The sequence below is a fragment of the Lissotriton helveticus genome, chromosome 1_1, assembly GCF_964261635.1.
Source record: "Lissotriton helveticus chromosome 1_1, aLisHel1.1, whole genome shotgun sequence".
Classification (NCBI taxonomy): Eukaryota; Metazoa; Chordata; class Amphibia; order Caudata; family Salamandridae; genus Lissotriton; species Lissotriton helveticus.
Window position 1 is genome coordinate 61,778,199 of NC_136057.1, and position 19,014 is coordinate 61,797,212.

The 19,014-nt window shown below is 45.6% G+C and overlaps 2 protein-coding genes across 2 annotated transcripts in view; one reads left to right on the forward strand and one right to left on the reverse strand.

Annotated features, from left to right (window-relative positions):
• The window catches only part of LOC144824223 (uncharacterized), a 476,700-nt gene that overhangs the window by 103,366 nt on the left and 354,320 nt on the right, over window positions 1-19,014 (forward strand). The gene's annotated exons all lie outside the window — the stretch shown is intronic.
• LOC144824108 (uncharacterized) overlaps window positions 9,175-19,014 on the reverse strand; it is a 45,284-nt gene continuing 35,444 nt past the window's right edge. Inside the window, exon 3 of the mRNA XM_078683245.1 lies at window positions 9,175-11,358. Coding sequence (XP_078539371.1) covers window positions 10,691-11,358 — 668 coding nt within the window. The 3' untranslated portion in view covers window positions 9,175-10,690. The remainder of the gene's footprint in view (window positions 11,359-19,014) is intronic.

Below are 19,014 nucleotides of genomic sequence, written 5' to 3' on the forward strand. Positions count from 1 at the left end.
TAACCCAAAGCTTATGAAACCAAGAGCCCCTTCCAATGACAGATGACCTTAATCCAATATGTCATCCACACACAGGAACTGCTATCTCACATGGGGTCCTATGTCTACCGTTCACATACAGACACAAGTGTGTTAATACTATATGCCATTCATCCTCGGGGATCACTAGTACACTGTTATCCCACATGTGGTTCTCCCGGACATGATACAGGATGGGATGACCTTACTATGTCTACAGGTCTTGGCACTGTATTCAATACTTCCCTCCCATCAATGCCATATCATGCCCTAAACAAAATTTGGCCCTGTAATCACTCGTCTCCAAACAGGTATAAATATTATCAATAGACTGAGGCACAGGAGCCCTTATCACGGGATCGACTCTTTTGACACTTTTTATATAGTCCCTGACAAGTTTTCTTTACATCTAGTGCCTATCCTCGCACGCAACAGGTTGCGCTACGGGGCCCGTCCTCATGCACGTCTTTCACGTCCCATAAATACGGCACTCTACCGATGCCAGGTTAGACGCCTGATCTCTCGATCTTCCGACTCTTCGTTAACAAGTAAGTGCACAGCAGCGCTCCGCTGCACTCACTGCGAGGGCCTTCGTTTTATCTTGTCAGAGACCATAGGACACACTTATTTTGCCGCACCCCGCGCCTGACTAAACGCTAGATTTTCTCAGACAGCGGCTAACATCCTATGATCGGGCGCACTTCCCTCCTTAACTTATTTGTTTTGTGCTGCCCGGTGCCCGCATTCCTCATTGAGGGCCCACTTTGATAAACTAAGGTTATTCCACTGTCACTAGGGTTAGCCTATTTCATTAAAAACCTGGCAGCAATAACATACCCTCTTTTTGCCTGATACAACGCTTGTTTTCAACAAGACAGCATTAAAAATCCCAGAAACGGGCGCACTTCTCACGTTTATTAATTGCCCCATTGCGGGCCTACTTTGTCAACCCATGCCATACCATGGGTACTGGATAGCTTGTTGCATCTTCAACCAGCCATGTGTTCACCCCTTTCTCTGTTTCTTTTCAAAAAAGCTAAAAATTTTAATCAATACCGGTTTTAATAAACCTTGTTTCTTTACCTAGATACTTTGGATTCATTCCAAGCGTACTGTCAGACTAACGAGCCGACATATACGCCATTTTCACCAACTACGAGCGCAAGCCATTGAAATATATTGATTCAGTTCCATCTAGTAAGTGATACCTTGAATAATACACAGTTAGTTTCAAACAGCATTCATTGACCCAAATGTGACTGTTTCCTTCTCCTCCCCTAGGAGCCTCTCACTCCCCCCCACCAGGATTGCACGGCGGATATTTTACGTCGTTGCACCGCAACAGTAGGTAGCACTCCACTGTCAGACACCAGTTGCATACATAGTCTCCACTTCATACCCTTACACTTGTTTCTGAATCACTCCCTAGGTGCCCTTTCTAGTCCTGAAGATGACCCAGCCTGCCACCACAGACCAGGTTCAGGCACCCAATGGTGACAGCCTTTCTCTCAGGAGGTCCGACACAAAGCCCGTTCAGGCAGAGGGTGTTTACGAACCCCTCCCACAGGAGGACCTGTGAATTAGCATTCCAAGGCAGGGAGCTTCAAAGTGCCCACCGCCTTTGGGAACCTGGCTTCGCTCACAGGAGAGGATGCTGATCCCTCTTGGCCAGGGTCTGCTCGGCGCCTGGACAAGGTGGGAAAATTAGTAGAAAGGAAGGTGTGTTCACCTTCAGGATAGTTCCCCCCCCCTAAGATGGGCTACCTGAGTGAACGTGAAATCTCGGAGTCATCTTTGTGATGGCAGAATTAGGAACTCTGGGACAGAGTTATGCCCACTTCCCTCAGGACTCTTTGGCTTCTACCCTTTACTCCCCTAAAGCCCCTAAAACTAGTATTTAGGGGAGCTCCTGGCACCATGAAATGAGATCCTGATGACCTGAAAGAAGAAGACGGTTGTGAAGATTTGCAAGAAGGAATAGAAGACACTAACTGACTTGGTGCCAACCGGATTGCTGTCCTTGACAACTGCGACAAAGACCACTTTTCCTGCAGCTTCCGTGTCTCCAGAAGCCTGAGAGAAGTGCCAGCACTTCACCCACGAACCAGGATCGCCCATGGAGCAGCAGAGCTGCTTCCCTGCATCCTGCAGGCACCCAAACAGGACTGAGAGGACTCCGGATCGATCCCCGTAGATGAACATTGGGCACCAGATGCTGTATTGCACCACTGTACCCGGCCGCCCTAGTGCCCCTGGGGGTGACCTGTTGATGCTGCCTTGGACCTTGCCCCATACTCACCTTAAGTCCAAGAGAGTGATCAGGTGAGTCGCTGTAAAGAACTCGTATGCAGCATTTGTCTTTCCTCCATAGGATAGCATTGACGCTTATGAAAATTGCACTGTTACTTGATCGTATTGATTCTGGTGCCTAAATATATATCAAGATATGTGTTATTTTTATAAATGGGTGTGGCTCCCTTATTGAGTCGTGTGTACCATTTATTGACTCTGTGTGTATCACAGATGTCTGACACTCCTCTCTGATAAGCCTAAAGCTGCTCGACCTCACTACTCCGTAGAAGAGCAACTTGAGATTGCTAAAGCAAACCCCGTCCACTCATGACTCCATGTACAGTAGACCTCTTTTTAGTATACTTTATAAAGAGCCAGTTTCCCACAGTTATCATTCATATATCTGGTTGTGGTCAGATCTTCTTATATAGGCTTTTGTACGGTGTATTTGCTTCTTGATTGATTCTTTTATTTGATTGTTAATGTAATTGAAAGAGAAGCTGCTACACGTGTCTGCTGAGCGATGCGATCAGTGGGAAATTGCCACGGCGTTTTGATCTGTGGAGCAGTAGATTTGGGTCAGACTGCACCCTCTCTGATCGGAGGAGCGCAGTCTTCTATTGCCTGGTTTGATGCATGCGCCCCAGTGTGCCCACTCCGCTTTGCACAAGCGATAAGCCCATGGCCGAGCTGTGATAATTAGACCAACAAGACACGTTCAATACCACCTCATATACTGATCGGGGAACACAGAGGGCCTCATTTACCAAGAATTGGCATACAGCAGCATTGCAAGTCTTTTTTGGTGCACTGCTCTGCGCCAATCGAAAGGGCAGGAATGCACCGTACAGGGCACAGTGCATTACTGGCCTTTCAGGTGCACATTTAGCAGCCGAGCGCCAACACAGACACCCTTGCACCATGGTGCACTGGGGTCTATGTCAGCTGAAGAACGTGGCACACATGGAAAGAGGAATAAAAGAGGAGAAATGAAAACATTTCTCCTCGTTATGCCTGCTTTGGGGAGGTGTAAGGTTTTGGCATTGCCACAGGTTTACTTGAGTGTCTAAATCTTGGGCGGTGTCAAAATAAATGGGTGTTTCGTGGGACCACCCACATCAACACCCATGGAACACCTCCTTGATGCAGAGTAAGCCATCTTTATTAGACACACCTCAGGCACCGACCATCCAAGGACTCTGGAATCTACCAGAGGTAGTAGGCCACTTCAGATGTACGATGTGCAAAGCATGCCCAACCTGCTGGGAGACCAAACAAATCACTCACAACAACCTAACCATTGACCTGAAGTCCTTCACAAATTGTAACACCAGCAGAGTAATTTATGCCATTCTTTGCCCATGCGAACTGATGTACATTGGGCATACCAAACAAAGGGTTAAGAACCACATCTTCCAACACAGCAGCAGAGTCCGCTGTCAAACAGCAGGAGCACCACTGGTTGAACATTTCATGGACAAAAAACATTCCCCGGAATCTATGAGATGGGTCGTACTAGAAAAGATTACCCTAGGACCAAGAGGTGGGAACTTGAACTCTATTCTCAACATCAGGGAGTGCAAATGGATGCACAAATTCAAGACTAACGAACTAGATGCTAATTGTGCCCAGATGGCGGGCCTTGAACCCGAATGACTGCTTTACAATTAAGCCCAGGGACAACAAACCATATATATGGACATATATAGTAGGTCAGTCACTGTCTTTTTCATAAACTTTACCAATAGACAGAGTACTTACTAACAAGGGTAAGAGGTTGCCCGAATCCACAATCAAATGGGTTCCATTCACAAATATTAACTTGCACCAATTGCAATACACAGGTACAACGCTGTCTACAGATCTCTGTTATACATCTTTATACATATCTCATGTTCATCATATACTATGTATAACTAGATTGGCAGAATCACTTAATCATGACCGACTGTTTCTTCTATAAATATTGACACGCTTTTACTTGTATGTTGTCTCATGTATGCTGAAAGTTGTTATACTAATTGTCATGGAATTTGGGAACCATATACCTAAGCCAGACTGAACCTGTCGGGTATAACATCACCAGTTTATGCATTAACAGTGTCAACGCTTCCCTTCCTCACAATACATATACGATCCGAAGGTGGACTATCCCTAGGAATCAACAGGCATCTTTTTACACGCTCCCTCCCGGACCCGCCTCATGATGACGCGGCGTTCTATGTAGCGATCAGGCGATTGGCCTGACAGTGCCGAGCCCCTAGATACCGAGCATCGAGCTGCGGCACCGCGAGGATCCTCAGATAGATCAAGGTCTCGAACTGCACGGACGGCGACACTCGGACGCCGACAAGGTAACAAGAAATACGCCTAGCTCTTCGAGCCCCGAGCCCTTACAGATCAGTCCCCCGGCACTAAACCATTCGATGTGCCTCCCGACCAACAGGGTTAGTTCTAACCATAATCGCCATCCAGACTGTTAAGTTCCAGATCATTCGCCCAAATTTGCATGATTTAGATGCACATCGTAGATGCGAGTTTCTCCACCAGGCACTTTATGAACAGCACGAGGGTAGATTTTTGTATGCCCCTCAATTGTATTTAGATGTACTATGTACTACCTCCTCCACCTACCTTCGAGCCCCGAGCCCTTACAGATCAGTCCCCCGGCACTAAACCATTCGATGCGCCTCCCGACCAACAGGGTTAGTATTAACCACAAAATCGCCATCCAGACTGTTAAAATTCACCACTTTACCAGATCATTTGCATGATTTAGATGCACATCGTAGATGCGAGTTTCTCTACCAGGCACTTTACGAACAGCACGAGGGTAGATTTTTGTATGCCCCTCAATTGTATTTAGATGTACTATGTACTACCTCCTCTCTTGTCAGCCTCTAATGGTGCACTTCAATTACTTTTAGAACGGTGCCAGAAAAGTACGGCGTCCACACAGAAATTACATTACTACCAAACGCTCTATGCCGCCGCATGAGGACTTATGCTCAAGTAAGTGTCTCTCCCTTCCAAACCATGGGTTGATGGCTGACCAGCCAGAACTGTCCTTTGAGGATTCTTTTCATTTTTGTTTATTTCAGAATCGGTAGGAGCGCCTTCTAGCCCACACAACGACGGGACATCCGTTGACCGTCAGTTTCATGTAGGTAACTCCTACATTTCCTATTACAAATACAGCCATTTCACCACGTAGATTACTAATACTAGCTTCTACATTGATTCATAGGCTCTCTACCTTTGTCCTGATGAAGACCCCAACATGAGGCAATACTAACTCTTCAGCACACAAGGGGTTGAAACGTAGACTACGCCAACCTGACACACCATAGGATCCAATGCAATGAATATATCTCACCTATGTGGGATGTGTTTTGGGAACATTAATACTACTTTGACTGTAAAGGCGTATTTGATTTTACTGTGATGTTATTAATGTCACACCACCTTTACCCTGTCCCTCACAAACCTCTTCACTTCCCTTTCACACCGAGAGCACTTTTTAATGTAATGAATTCACAATTACATTGAATGAATATCGATCATAATATGATAAATTCCTTGTTTGAAATCTAAATGAGTGAACTTTTGCTGTGAATAAATGCAATTTGACTAAGAATATTGCATCTGTAACTATATTTCACTGTACCTAATTATATGTGGTGTCCATTGGTATGAAGTAATACTTTTGTACATAATTGATTGATAACTCGGACCACTTCTTTTTGTACTTGAGTAAGCCAACGCAGCGCTTTGCGCTGCCTAGCCTTACTCCATATCTATGAAGCGTTTTGCGTCGCCTTGTAGATATGATTCAGAGGCCTGCACCACACGAGCTTTAAAAGAAAAGTGACGCTCCAGCTGGGCAGGCCTCTTGTAAATGAGGCCAGAGTTTGCACCAGCAAGATCAAAATTATTTGTCTACAGAGAGTAGCTGTCAAGTACTAGGGTACTCAGCCCCTGATGCCCTTACCACTGAGAAGGACTACAATAATTCAATTATGGGGGGACCGCCCAGAGTGAGACATCCCTCCATGCTTATTTTTCAGGGTATAGATAATTCCATGTCAGATAACATTTGGGTGGGGGGAAAAGTGAGATATTTCTTTAACAACTGGGACATGTTGTCTCAAGACACCTGGATACTAGACAAGGTAACAGACTTCAAGTTGGAGCTTTACAGCTCTTCAGCTGAGTGACGTTTATACAACTATTGCCGTGTTCCAGGTTAGACAAAGAAGGTAATCCCATCTAGGACCGGGATATTGTGGTTGAACTGTTTGAAACTGAGCATACTCAAATACGAGACAGTAAGATGGTGCTGGTCATACCTGAGCATAATGGGCAGTGATCTGTGGACTGTGGTTACTGACATCATGGGAAATGTAGTTTTTAAGTTTACTGTTGATTGGTTGCTGCGCAAATTCAGTAATAGAAAAAGAAGCATTATTCCAACCAATATGTGCTTAATAAAATGTTAAATTCTTGACGTGATAGCTCCAAAAAAATGTCTCTCAACACTTATATACAGATACATAAACATTAGGTCTGGGCGGTGAACTCAGCTCCGTTCGTAGACTTTGTGGAGTTTTTCCACACTCCTCAGAGCACTCGGAGTTCAGAAAAACATTTCCTTGCTTTTGCTCACCAACGTTAAATTGGCGAGCGTGAGCAAGGAAAATCCAGCACTAGACAATCTCCCAACGAGATTTCTCAACGCGGCTGCCCGGGGATGGGCACTCGCACTCGTGTTGAGAAACTTTCCATTCGCGTTGAGGAAGCTGCCGCTCTAGTAGAACTTCTACTCAAGCGGCGGAAAGATGCAGTTCCCTCTTGCCCTGTGCGTGGTGCTGTTCGCACTGATTTTACTGCGTGGGACAAACATCTGGCGCCAAAAAATCAGTGTTTTAGTAAATGAATTTTTAGTGTAATATGCTAGTAACTTGTACTTTTAGAGCCTATGTAAGCCAAATAAAGTTTTATGTCTGGCTGATATGCCGTAAATGTGCCAACGCAGCTGTAACAATCTTGTGACCCGCTGGCTTGCTCTTGACAATAATTCGGTATCACAGCTTCAGCTGAGGCCCCCAATTCCTAGTCTCATCATTCACTTAGCCCCCAGGGCGTCTCTTCATTGCACACACATACATGCCACCATTGCTACTTAGTTCATTCCTAGAGATCCACACGTCACTGCAGATCCAGGGCTTGCTACCAGCCACAGCAAGCTCCAGCACTTGCCCAAATAGGATAGGATAGGATATATGTTTATAGAGCGCGCGATTGCCGTGGCGTCTTGGCGCTAGTGTATGTAGAAAGGTAGTATGGCCTGTGTTACCGGGGGACTATGTGGAAGTGAACAGCCATGTTTTCAAGTCCTTCCTAAAGACCTGCTGATTAGATTGAAATTTCATGGCCATAGGCATTTTGTTCCATAACTTTACTGCATAACTTGATAAAGTCCTGCCATCCCATCTTGCCCGTCTGATTTTAGCAATCTGGTGAAGCGCCCAAATTAGCAGATCTAAGGGTACTTGAGGGGGTATAAGGTAGGATTTTTTTTGGATATCTTCAGCACCTCCACCATAAAGTGCTTTGTGCACCAGGCATAAGGCCTTAAATTCCACCCGCTGCTGGATGGGAAGCCAGTGCAGTGACTTAATTCTAGCCGAGGTTGATTGTCCTTTAGGAATGTTTAGAAGTAATCTTGCTGCAGTGTTCTGTAGAGACTGCAGTTTTCTCAGCTGGGTCTTATCAATGCCCAAAAAAGGGCATTGCAATAGTCCAGTTTAGACAGGAAGAGCGCCACCACCACCGTCTTTTGCAATTCTTGTGAGAAAAAAGGGAAGATTTTTCTCAAGGTTTTTAGTGAAAAGAAGCAGGAGGAAGTGAGACTGTTTACCTGGGCAGAAAAATTAAACTGGTCATCGAAGATGATTCCGAGGTTCCTGACCTTGGGAACAGGACACGGGCATTCCCCGGCCTCAACCGGCCACTAGGAGTCATTCCACAGGCACCGGCCAGGGCCAAACTTGATCACCTCCGTTTTGTCAGTGTTCATTTTCAGGAAGCTATGGTTCACCCAGGTCATGATCTCAGTGAGAGAAGCATGAAACCCGGCGACTGTGGCCTCAGGCTGATTGAAGATAGAGATAACAAGCTGAGAATCATCAGCATATGAGACCAGGGCAAATCCATGCCTCCTGATAAGTCTGGCCCAAGGAGAGACGTAGATGTTAAACATTGTCGGGGATAGGGGTGGCGACATCGGCACTGGTGTCTGAGTGACCCCAGAGCAGCCTCGCACCAGGCATCTGTCTGTCCCTTGCTTCATGGTCACTGATGACTATGGGTGGATCTTGTGGGGGGCACACAACATTCACCAGGATGATTCAAGACTTCATACACTAGTGCTGTTGCTTCCATATAATAGTTTGGAGGCACGCCTTGTGCGCTCACAGATGGCACAGTGTCCAGAGTAATCGACTATTTTAAGCCAACCAATACGCTCAGTAAAGGAAAAGGTCCAAGGGACAAAGGTGTTCCCAAAGCAATTACACTATTAAACTTCAAAAGTTTTCTTCTGAAACATCAACAGTGCAAAGTGTACTTGTAACGCTTGCACTACTCTAATAAACACAGCGATGGAGCGAACTACACACTGGAACGCCTCACATCTTCGGGGCGGGTGGTGGAAGGTCTGCAGGGGGGCGTAAGTTCCTCCCCACCCTCTTCCGGGACAGACTAATCACCAAGATAGAAAACAGACACTCTGAACGTACTGATGAGTTTGAAGTATCTCCAGTCTCATCACCACATGGAACAGGCAGGCAGATTGGTTTATTAGCAAAGTTTTATTGCGTAAAATAAGACATTCTTGGCAAAGAACTCACTGCAGCAGTGTCCTTTGTCTAGTTGTCAATCCCACCCTTCACACTAGAACAGGACACAATTGACCTCACAAAACACATCACACAATGAGATTAAATACTCCTTACAGTGTCTTTATCGGACAATCTGCTTTGTTTTGTAATGTATGTGAACGTTAGTTTTTGGGTATTTAATTCTGACCAAAATAGCGGCCAAACTCCGACTTCTACCATATAGTTTGCTTTGCCCTAGCCTTGACCCATTCTGGTCCGAGGTGGAATCTGAGCTTACACAGACCTTGGATTGGCAGGTTCCACACGATCCCTTACTTCTTCTCCTGGGTGTATTTGAAGGTTTGAACTGCTCTAGAGCGGACAAACATTTTCAGGGAACAGCGGTCGCTGTGGCTACATGAGATATTGCTGCAGCCTGGGCCCAGCCCAACCCCCCTACCCTGCGAAAGTCGCACCAGGGAGTGGATTGGTGAGTGGCCCAAGAGGAACATGGTTGTCCCAGAAGGTGCCATAAGATTTGGGGCAAATGGCTGAACCTACTGTTTTAAATTGCAAGCTTTGGCTCTGCCATGTAACGGGGTGCTGCTTTCCAGCTTGGGTGGCTTGCATAAATACTCCTACCCACACAGTGGGGTTTTTTACTGTCTGTTGGAGATGGAATTGGCTTTACAGTGTAAGATGTATGCTGTCTTTTTTTTTCTTTTCAAATGATAATACAATTGATTATCAAAAAAAAAGAAAATTCTCACCAGAATAAACCATCTCAAAACATTGTGAATTGTGTCACGGTCTCGGCAGTTGAAACTGCAGAATTAGATGGGTGGAGCCATGAATCCTCTTTTGATCTCTCAGCCTGAATGGGTTGTACAGAATATTTACACAGCCGGTCTGAAGATACTGATAGGGAGTAGATGTTCCTGCTTTAGTGATGAACAGAGTTTATATTTTTTGCCCTCAAGTGGTTTTTGATTCCTATTTCTTCTGCTAGTTTCTTTTTCCCATGTGCTCAGGTCTTTCAATAGTTTGTTGTTGAATCCCAGACGTTATGTATATCAGGATAGTTTATGATCCACACTTGGTAACATGTCCTCAACACTGAACACATTTCATGAGAGTCTGACAGGTTTAATTCGCAGTGAAGCAGCCTCTACGAAGTTCGTTGCTTGGTGAAGTGACATTAGTGACGTTGAAGAACCTACATTCTGTTTGGAGACGCTGCGAACGTTACAGTTTGTCCTTTAACTCAAAGCTCTTCTGACATTCAGAGGAAAGGGAGGATCTCAGCCCGGAAGGATTGTTAGATGTCATAGGAGATCTAACTTTAGCTGAAGATTCTTAGATGATGTAAAAGATCAGATTTCTTTTTTTAAATTAAGGGTTTTTGGCAGTGCGTCAAGAAGGCTTCCATCTTGTATGTGTTACTTGAGGTTGCTGAGCACCACCTTTTGTTTACAGCAGTTTCCATATCCTGTACGGCGTCACGGCCGTCGCCTGTGTGTTCTTTGATGGCGTACAAGGCTTGCCTTAAGATCAAAGCTCTTGCTACACACAGTGCAGTGATAAGGCCTCTCTCCTGTGTGTACGCTTTGATGCCGTACAAGGGTCGCCTTCTGAGAAAACCTCTTGGAACACACAGTGCAGTGATAAGGCCTCTCTCCGGTGTGAGTTCTTTGATGCATTACAAGGTGTGCCTTCTGAGAAAAGGGTTTGGAACACACAGTGCAGTGATAAGGCTTCTCTCCTGTGTGTACGCTTTGATGTTGTAGAAGATTTCCCTTCTGAGTAAAACTTTTCTCACAGACATTGCAGTGAAAAGGCCGCTCTCCTTTGTGAGTTTTTTCATGTGTTTCCTTATCAGCAAACCTCACTTCATGCTCAGTGTAGGGGTACCGATCTGTGTGTGTTTGTTTGTGCAGTAAAAGATGCGTCTTTCCAGTAAATGTCTTCTTACACTCAGCACAGGCGTAAGCTCTTACGCAGGTGCATATTCTTTTCTGCTTTGCAGGTAGTGTTTTATTGTTAAAATTCTGTCTTCTGTCTATTCCTTGGTGTTTTATTTCATTCATTTTAAAAGCAAAATTCTTCCTTCCTCTAGAAGCTTTACGTTTCTCATTCCTATTCATACTTTCTGTCTGCGACTGCTGTGCTGCAAAATGAAATGAACACTGAAAATTATACGTGGGAAATATTTCTTGAAAGAAGTGCACAGTTGTAATATGAGAAAGGTGGACAGTAATATATATGAAGGAAGGAAAATGTTACTACCTGTAAACAATCATTTGTTGCTTGTAGTTCTACAGTTCACATGTGGTGATTTCTCATGGGTTGGGTTCTGACTACTAAAAATAAATTGATTGAGTTTTGATCTGGAGAACGACTCGTAATCCTATACAGAGAGGCATAATGCATCAGCGCGCAGACTTCAATTAAAATCAGTGTGTTGTTTTCTCCATTGGAGTACAACTGCTTATATGTGTAAATTTAAAAAAATAAACTGCTTAATCTGAGCAACCTATATACTTTCCAACCATACAGCAAGTGGGTGATGCATGTGAGCCTGCAACATGCAAGTGAGTAACATTTTCCATTTGCAGCAAGCTGTGGCACATCACAGGTTGTGCCATAACTTAAAAGAATAGTTAATGTCCAGAACGCCGCAGCCAGGCTCATTCTAGGGACACCACGCCACAAACATATGACCCAACAACTACAAAGCCTCCACTTGCTTCCCGTTGAGAAGAGGATCACCTTCAAACTCCTCACCCACGCCTACAAATCCCTCAACATCGGACCCACATACCTCAATGACCGAATTTGTTTCCACCTACCAAAGAGCAACCTCTGCTCCACTGACCTCGCCCTGGCCCAGGTCCCCCGCATCAGCAGAAACAGACCCGGCGGGAGAGCCTTCTCCTACATCGCAGCCAAATCCTAGAACGAGCTCCCGGTCAACATCAGGCGCTCCCCAACCCACCACACGTTCAGGAAGGACCTCAAGACCTGGCTTTTCGACTGACCCGGAGCTGCTCCCCCCCCCCAGTGCCTTAAGACCCTCGCGGGTGAGTAGCACATAAACCGCTGATTGATTGATTGAAAGGAAAGAATGGCGAATTCAGTTACTAATATGCTTAGAACAATTAAACACTACTGGGTATCTTCCTTGCATTGATGTCACCAGAGAAATATTTTATGAAAAGATGCACAGAACCACATGTTTCTGCTTTACAAATATCTACTAGAGATATGTTGGGTAGAAAATCCATGGTTGCATCTTTATCACACGTGGACTCAGCCTGTGGTATTTTTATGTGGTGTCTCCGCTAGGCCTGGGCTGTAAATTCAGTTCCACTTGCGGCATTTGTGGAATTTGGGTAATTTCGCGTTCCGCTGAGAAAGTGGAATTGCCAAAACTTCCGAGATCTGCGGCTTCGCAGAATTTTTTGCTTGTTCACGCTTTCAAAATGTGTGTTTGCAAGATATTTCCCCCCGAGCACGCAAACAGCGTTCGCGAACAGGAAAAAAGCATTGTGAACAGGCGGAAGAAGCAATTCAGCGTGTTCGCAGAATTCTGCGTGCTCATGGAGATTTTGATCGCAGAGCTTTGCGTAACACGACTACGCAAATTCTGCCCACCCCTAGTCTCCGCACGAGTAGAAAACCATTTGCCAAATTGAGCCGGTGCAAAAAACGGTCTTATTTTTCATACATTTTTAATTCTGATAATGAAGAGCATGAGTGCATGTTTAACTCTGGGTGCATATTTAACTTTGTCTTTGTAAACTTGCAGGAACTGTTCATCTACTCATGGGGCGTGCAGTTTGCTAACTGTTTGAGGAAGTGACTGCTACTAGGTAGACAACTATCTCCATTAAGGCTTGCAGTCATGTAGTGGCTTAAAAGGTGGAGTGGTTACTCTTGATAAAATCTTAACTGGATGCCAGGGGTGCTCTGGTGGGATAACCATTCTCAACTCTCCCATGAACATTTTCACAAGAGTTTTTTCAAAAGTATTCAAACGTTAGTGTAGGCTAGGCCAGCTTCTTTATGTATGTATCTATATGTTATTTCTATACCGCAAACCTAGCCTAAAGCTAGGGACAAAGATGAGCATAAATTATTTTTAAAGAAGGGAGTCCTCAACTCTTTCCTAAACGGGAGCAATGTCGGGCGGTCCTGATGGATACAGGAATGTTGTTCCAGATCATGAGTTCATAGATGGAAAAGACCTGCTAACTTGTTTTTTTTTTTACAGTTCTAAGTCTGCAGTCTGATGGAGTTCTCCAACCTCGCATTGAAAATAAGAGCTGAACTTAAGGACAACGAGAATGATGAACAAGTGATAAGAAAGAGGTAATAGCTACAAAAGAGGAACTTTTAAAGGGAAAAGCAAGACTACTGTCCTCAAAGAGTCTTAAACTTTGTAAGATGATTCGAATAAGTAAGGAGAGCAGTCAAAATTCCATTGACACAAAGACGACATGAACTTCTGACAGAGGAATCAAGCTCAGAAGGTGACTCAGACGACTCTGCTATTAACTACCTAGGAAAAAAACCTACTTGCCACTTTTTTCACTGAGTACGGGTTACTGAGACAAGGACGGACAATGGAATATCATAAAAAAGGAAAAACAAAAGCAAGAGGCACAAACAGAGGAAGAGAAAGACAGGAAAGAGCAAATGGAAAAGATAACTCACCCCATAGGAAGAGAAATGAATTAATTCTCTATTATTAACTCATCACAACATTAACTGACAATGGATGAACTAAATATCCAGAACCTTGGCTTATATGTCTGCCCCAGTAGGGACTTAGAATACAGTTCATGTAGAATTGACATATTTCCGTTTCTAAGGTATCAACATAAAATCAGACCCAAGCCAATGAACATGAGAATAGGGGAGCCCAATACAGAAAACATGACTTGTGTTCAAGAGACACTGGGCCTGATTCACAGAACTAACTTAAGACAAAATCCTAAACTTACTACCATTTTGGTATTCACAGAAGGCACTTACTCATTTCGGTATTCACAGAAGTTAGGAGTCCTAACTTTACTACTACTAAACTGAGAAAAATCCTAATTTTAAGACTTTCGGTATTCACAGAAGGCATTTAGGAGTCCTAAAGTTAGGAGTCCTAACTTCACTACTCCTAAACTGAGAAAAATCCTAACTTTAAGACTTTCGGTATTCACAGAAGGCATTTAGGAGTCTTAAAGTTAGGACTCCTAACTTCTGTGAATAAAGAAATGATTAAGTGTCTTCTGTGAATACCAAAATGATTAAATGCCTTCTGTGAATACCAAAATGGTAGTAAGTTTAGGATTTTGTCTTAAGTTAGTTCTGTGAATCGGGCCCAGCGATACTTTATGACATTGGCTGGTCTGGATAATGGAAATATATGTGCCACGAAAGAGCGGGAAGCATTGCTGGGAAAGGAGGCACAGATAGATCAGGGAAGTCTAACTCGCTTCAAAAAGCAAGCTACATATAACTCCTATAATCTGGATGTCTTTAGTGACTTGGTCGCCAAAGACTTGTTCAAATAAATTGTTCACCAGTCAAGGCAAGAAGGGAAGAATCAGATCCAACTTGAGTAATGGACAAAGGGAGGCCATTAACACATTCCGTAATGACAACATAAGTACCAATGTCATCCGATAAAGGGCAAGAATTTGGTTTAAATGATGGTTTGAAATTATGAATATAAGGCTTTTCAATAATTATTAAATACGGATTGTTGTGAAATGGTAATGGCAAAATTTCCATTTGTGTAAAACACTACCCTCTACACTTTCACTTTTGGCCTGCACAGGCAAATATTTCTGTAATATCTTGTGTGCTTTATGCCTCTTGTAGAAGTATTGGTTACATTATTAGTTCTCACCTGAGTAGGAGGAGGAGCAAGCAGTGACTGCGGAAGCTGCGGATCGCGGAGGCTGGGGGAGACGCCCTGACCCGTAGAGCCGGACGCCGTGAAAAAAACCATTTCAGCCTGGCGCACCGCGGCCCAGGCAAAACAAGGCAGGTGCCGGGTGCCGGGTACCGCGGTCGAGGCCGAGGCCGCTGACGAAAAATTGCCGCCATCGCATCTCCACCGCTGCCTTTAGCCTTCAACCTGCAGCCGTTGCTCCACTGCCGAGGAAAGGCAGACGCCGGGTGCCGCGGCCAAAAAGAGGAAAAAAAGCCCGCTGTAACCTGCCGTATCTGCGGCCGGGACCCGCGGGAGGTGCCGCCGCAGGAGGGAACAGGAGCATCGCAGGAGCACGGTGCCCGCCCCCACCTTTCCATCGTTCCAACGCCTCCCATCTGCCCATCTGTTCAACACTCCTCCGCGCCAACATTGTCCCGGGCCCGGGTGCTGCTGCTGTATTGCGTAGGCAGGCCAACAGGTCGACGGGCAGAGTGGGCTGCAGCAAGCAGCAAGCAGTGATCAACAAGGAGCCACAGAGCCGGGACCCAGGGACCCAGGGAGACGAAGCGTGCCCCAGGAGAGGCGGCAAATCCGCACGGGGGTGCTTTGTTGTGGTGCTGTGCTGAGCTGAGCTGCAGTGAGGCTGGGCAGGGTGTGCAGCTGCAGCTGCCTAGCGGGACACGTCAACGCCATCCCCGAATGCCATACGCCAACGCAATAGAGGAGAGGGGTTGCGGCGGTGAGCGGCAAGCGGAAGAGAAGGTTGGGGGAGCTCAACCCATTACAGCCAGCGCGGAATCTGCTGCGTCTTAACGAGGCAGGAGCCACTAGACAAAACAATACACCCGGATCAATACCCTAAAAGGGCACCCTCTACACAGGCACATTGGCACAAGGTCCTCACAATCAAGCCTTGGAACCACGGAATTAAGCCGAGGTAGTGCCAGGGAAGCGCAGGACCACGCGAGAGCTGAATATCACTGAGCTGAGTACTACTACAGAGTAAGCAGCGGACGGCGGCAACCCAGAGCGGTAAGAGGCTCAGTGTGAGTGGAGGTGGGGGAGGTCCTGGAGTAAGAGAACCCCCGAAGCCGGGGTTGCTTCACTTATACGACGGGCTGCACCCCCTCTCCCTCCCCCCGCAAGCCAGTCGGGTCGTCCGCCTATCCATGCATTGTTTACACCCCACCCGACGTCGACCCCGACAAGCTCTTGCACCAGTCAGCGCTCGTCCCCGCCGAAGACAGTTATAAGCCTTTACGACCAGTCCCCTAGACAGGGTCAAAAGGATTGCGAGGCCCCGATCGGGGAAATGAGATCGGGGAAAATGCGCCAACCCACGGAAAGTAAAAAATCCCCCAAAAAATCGAAAAAACAAGCGTGGAAGCTAAAACGTCGCCAGAAACAGGGCCCGAACTAAACCCTAGGGAGAGGTTGGTATCGGCACCAACCCTCGAGTTAACATCAGTCCCCAGACGGAAATCAGGACTCTTAAAATTCTTTTACCTTAAAGATCCAATGGCGGCGATTTATGCACCAACGGCGGAGGCTAGCAAGCTACCAAGCCCGATTGCGCCATCGAACGTTCCTTCTCCACTGGCGTGTAGCCTGCAGAACATGTCAAGCGCCAAACTTGAGTGTCTATCCCTTCCATCGTGTTCGAGGCCCCCACTCCAAGGCAAACTGGTGTTGTTAACCGCCCAGGTACACCATCCCAACACTCCTGTAGTCACATACGAAATCAAGGGAGTAAGAGCTGTAAATAACATCACAGAAAGTGGCCCCGCAAAGGATAACAGGTTGAGCCAGAGTAAAAGCGCGTCAATCGAGGAGCAAGACGAAGCCAGTGACCACGCAGCAGCAAATAAGGGCATTCAGGAGGGAAACACAGGTCACAAAAACCCATCCACCGTATCTGGGCAAGAAGGGGACTCATGGTTAAAGCCCCTCTTTCTACCAAATGATTCTCATCTAGAGGAACTTACTGAGAGAATTACAAAGTATATTGACTCACAAGGGAGAGCACCTCGAGCAGATTACGGTTTTGATGATCGACACTTGAGTCCGGGTATGCTGGTCTCAACCCCCCGCGGCCCTGAGCAAAAAAAAGACCAACAAAAAGTAAGCACAAACGATAGCATCATTATGCAGGCAAATCAACTACATTCCACCCAGCCTGGGCCAATTACAATTTCATCGGGGAGCATGTCGGTCTTAGAGCTCAAGGATCTGAGCAAAATCCCAAAAGACGAGCCCACTACGTCATGGACCCATTCCCTGTTAAGCACCATAGAGCAAGCAATAAGGGTTCTGATTTACCAATCTAATAAAATGGAAGTCCAGATCGACCTTATTACATTAGTGGCCGAGCACATGTCGGGCATAAACGCAAAACTGGACTCTCTATCATCGCTTTTAACAACTCAGGGGAAATTAGAGCCAAATCCCAGCTCGAGTAATCAACAACAAAACTGTGGCTGTGGAAGTATTATTGAAAAGCTAGCAAGCCTCCCGGCCATACTGATGGATATCCTAGGGGAGGTAAAACAATCACGAGGTCAGAGTCAGGCGTTAGAAACCAGGCCCACCCCGGAGAAACCAACCATACTTAAGAGAAAGCCGATTAATGGCCCTTTAAAAAGCAATCAAAGAATGGACCAAGAACAATCACCAAAGGAATGTGGTCTGGGTAAAACAGCCTCAGACATCGAAGAAACTCAACTTACCCAACAATCCTTAACTGACGACAAACCAACAAAGAGACAAAGGAAAAGGGCAAGGAAGGCCAGGCTCAAGTACAAGAAGCAACTAAAAGTAGATCCCGGCAAAATCTTCCCCATATTTAAAAACAACATTCATTCTGAAGACAAATCTAAACTTCTGAATGGGTCATCAGTGGGTGAGGATATTCTTGCAGATCCATTCTTCAAACTAAATGGATTAGACACATTAAGAGACGAAGGCCTGAGGACAGGAGCCAACTCGAGTCTATCACCACCCATAGGCGACAATAGTCAAATAGACATAAGATCGAACACGAATCCAACACAAGTGGCCGAATATGGAGAAAGTGAGCAACACAAACTGACATCAGCCATGGCAAAAAACAGTTCGGGCTCAAAATGCACTCATAAAGAGTGTTCTAACCCTGGCTCAAAAATCACTATTGAGCAACAACTAATTACAACACCTGAAAGGAACGCACACGAACCTAAAGGACGAGTAGCAGCACCTGAATTTAAATCCGTGCCAACCCCCATGCGAATTACTGTCCTGGAAAAGGATCGCAAATGTTCACTACTGCGAAGGGAGCAAAGCACGGCCCAAATGAAGATAACGAACATAGCCCCAACTCAGAAAACAGCAACCTCAACCAAGGTAGTACAGAAAGAACAAGAAACGATCTTCCAAGTTTGCGACAATACACAAGCTCATAACCTGTCATTTTGCAAAGCAAGCTCAACACAAAAGGAGAAAGGCAAACACCCAGAGGCGTATAACTCAAAACTAACCTTTATCCCCAAATATCCAACAAGGGGGATTCAGGATATTCTTAATAGAGGCAATCTGCTGAAATTGTTTAAGGAAATATCGGCCTTAAAAGAAATTACTACTCAGGACCTCTATTCCGTCGAATTTCAACAAAATGTGCATAATGCGGCTATAGAAGACACAGTTACAACTTGGGCATCAAAGGACCTGGTAGAAAGGATATACCTTGCAAGATCCCAGTTTGAATCATGGGGAATATCTATAACGCGACACAAGCGTCCGAGGTACCCCTATCCCCTACAATTTAACATACGTGATCAAACCAAGGGGGAAGAGAGCAGAGGGCAACTTACCTCCTGTCTATGCGGCGACAGGGCTTCCACGCCAGAGCCGCTA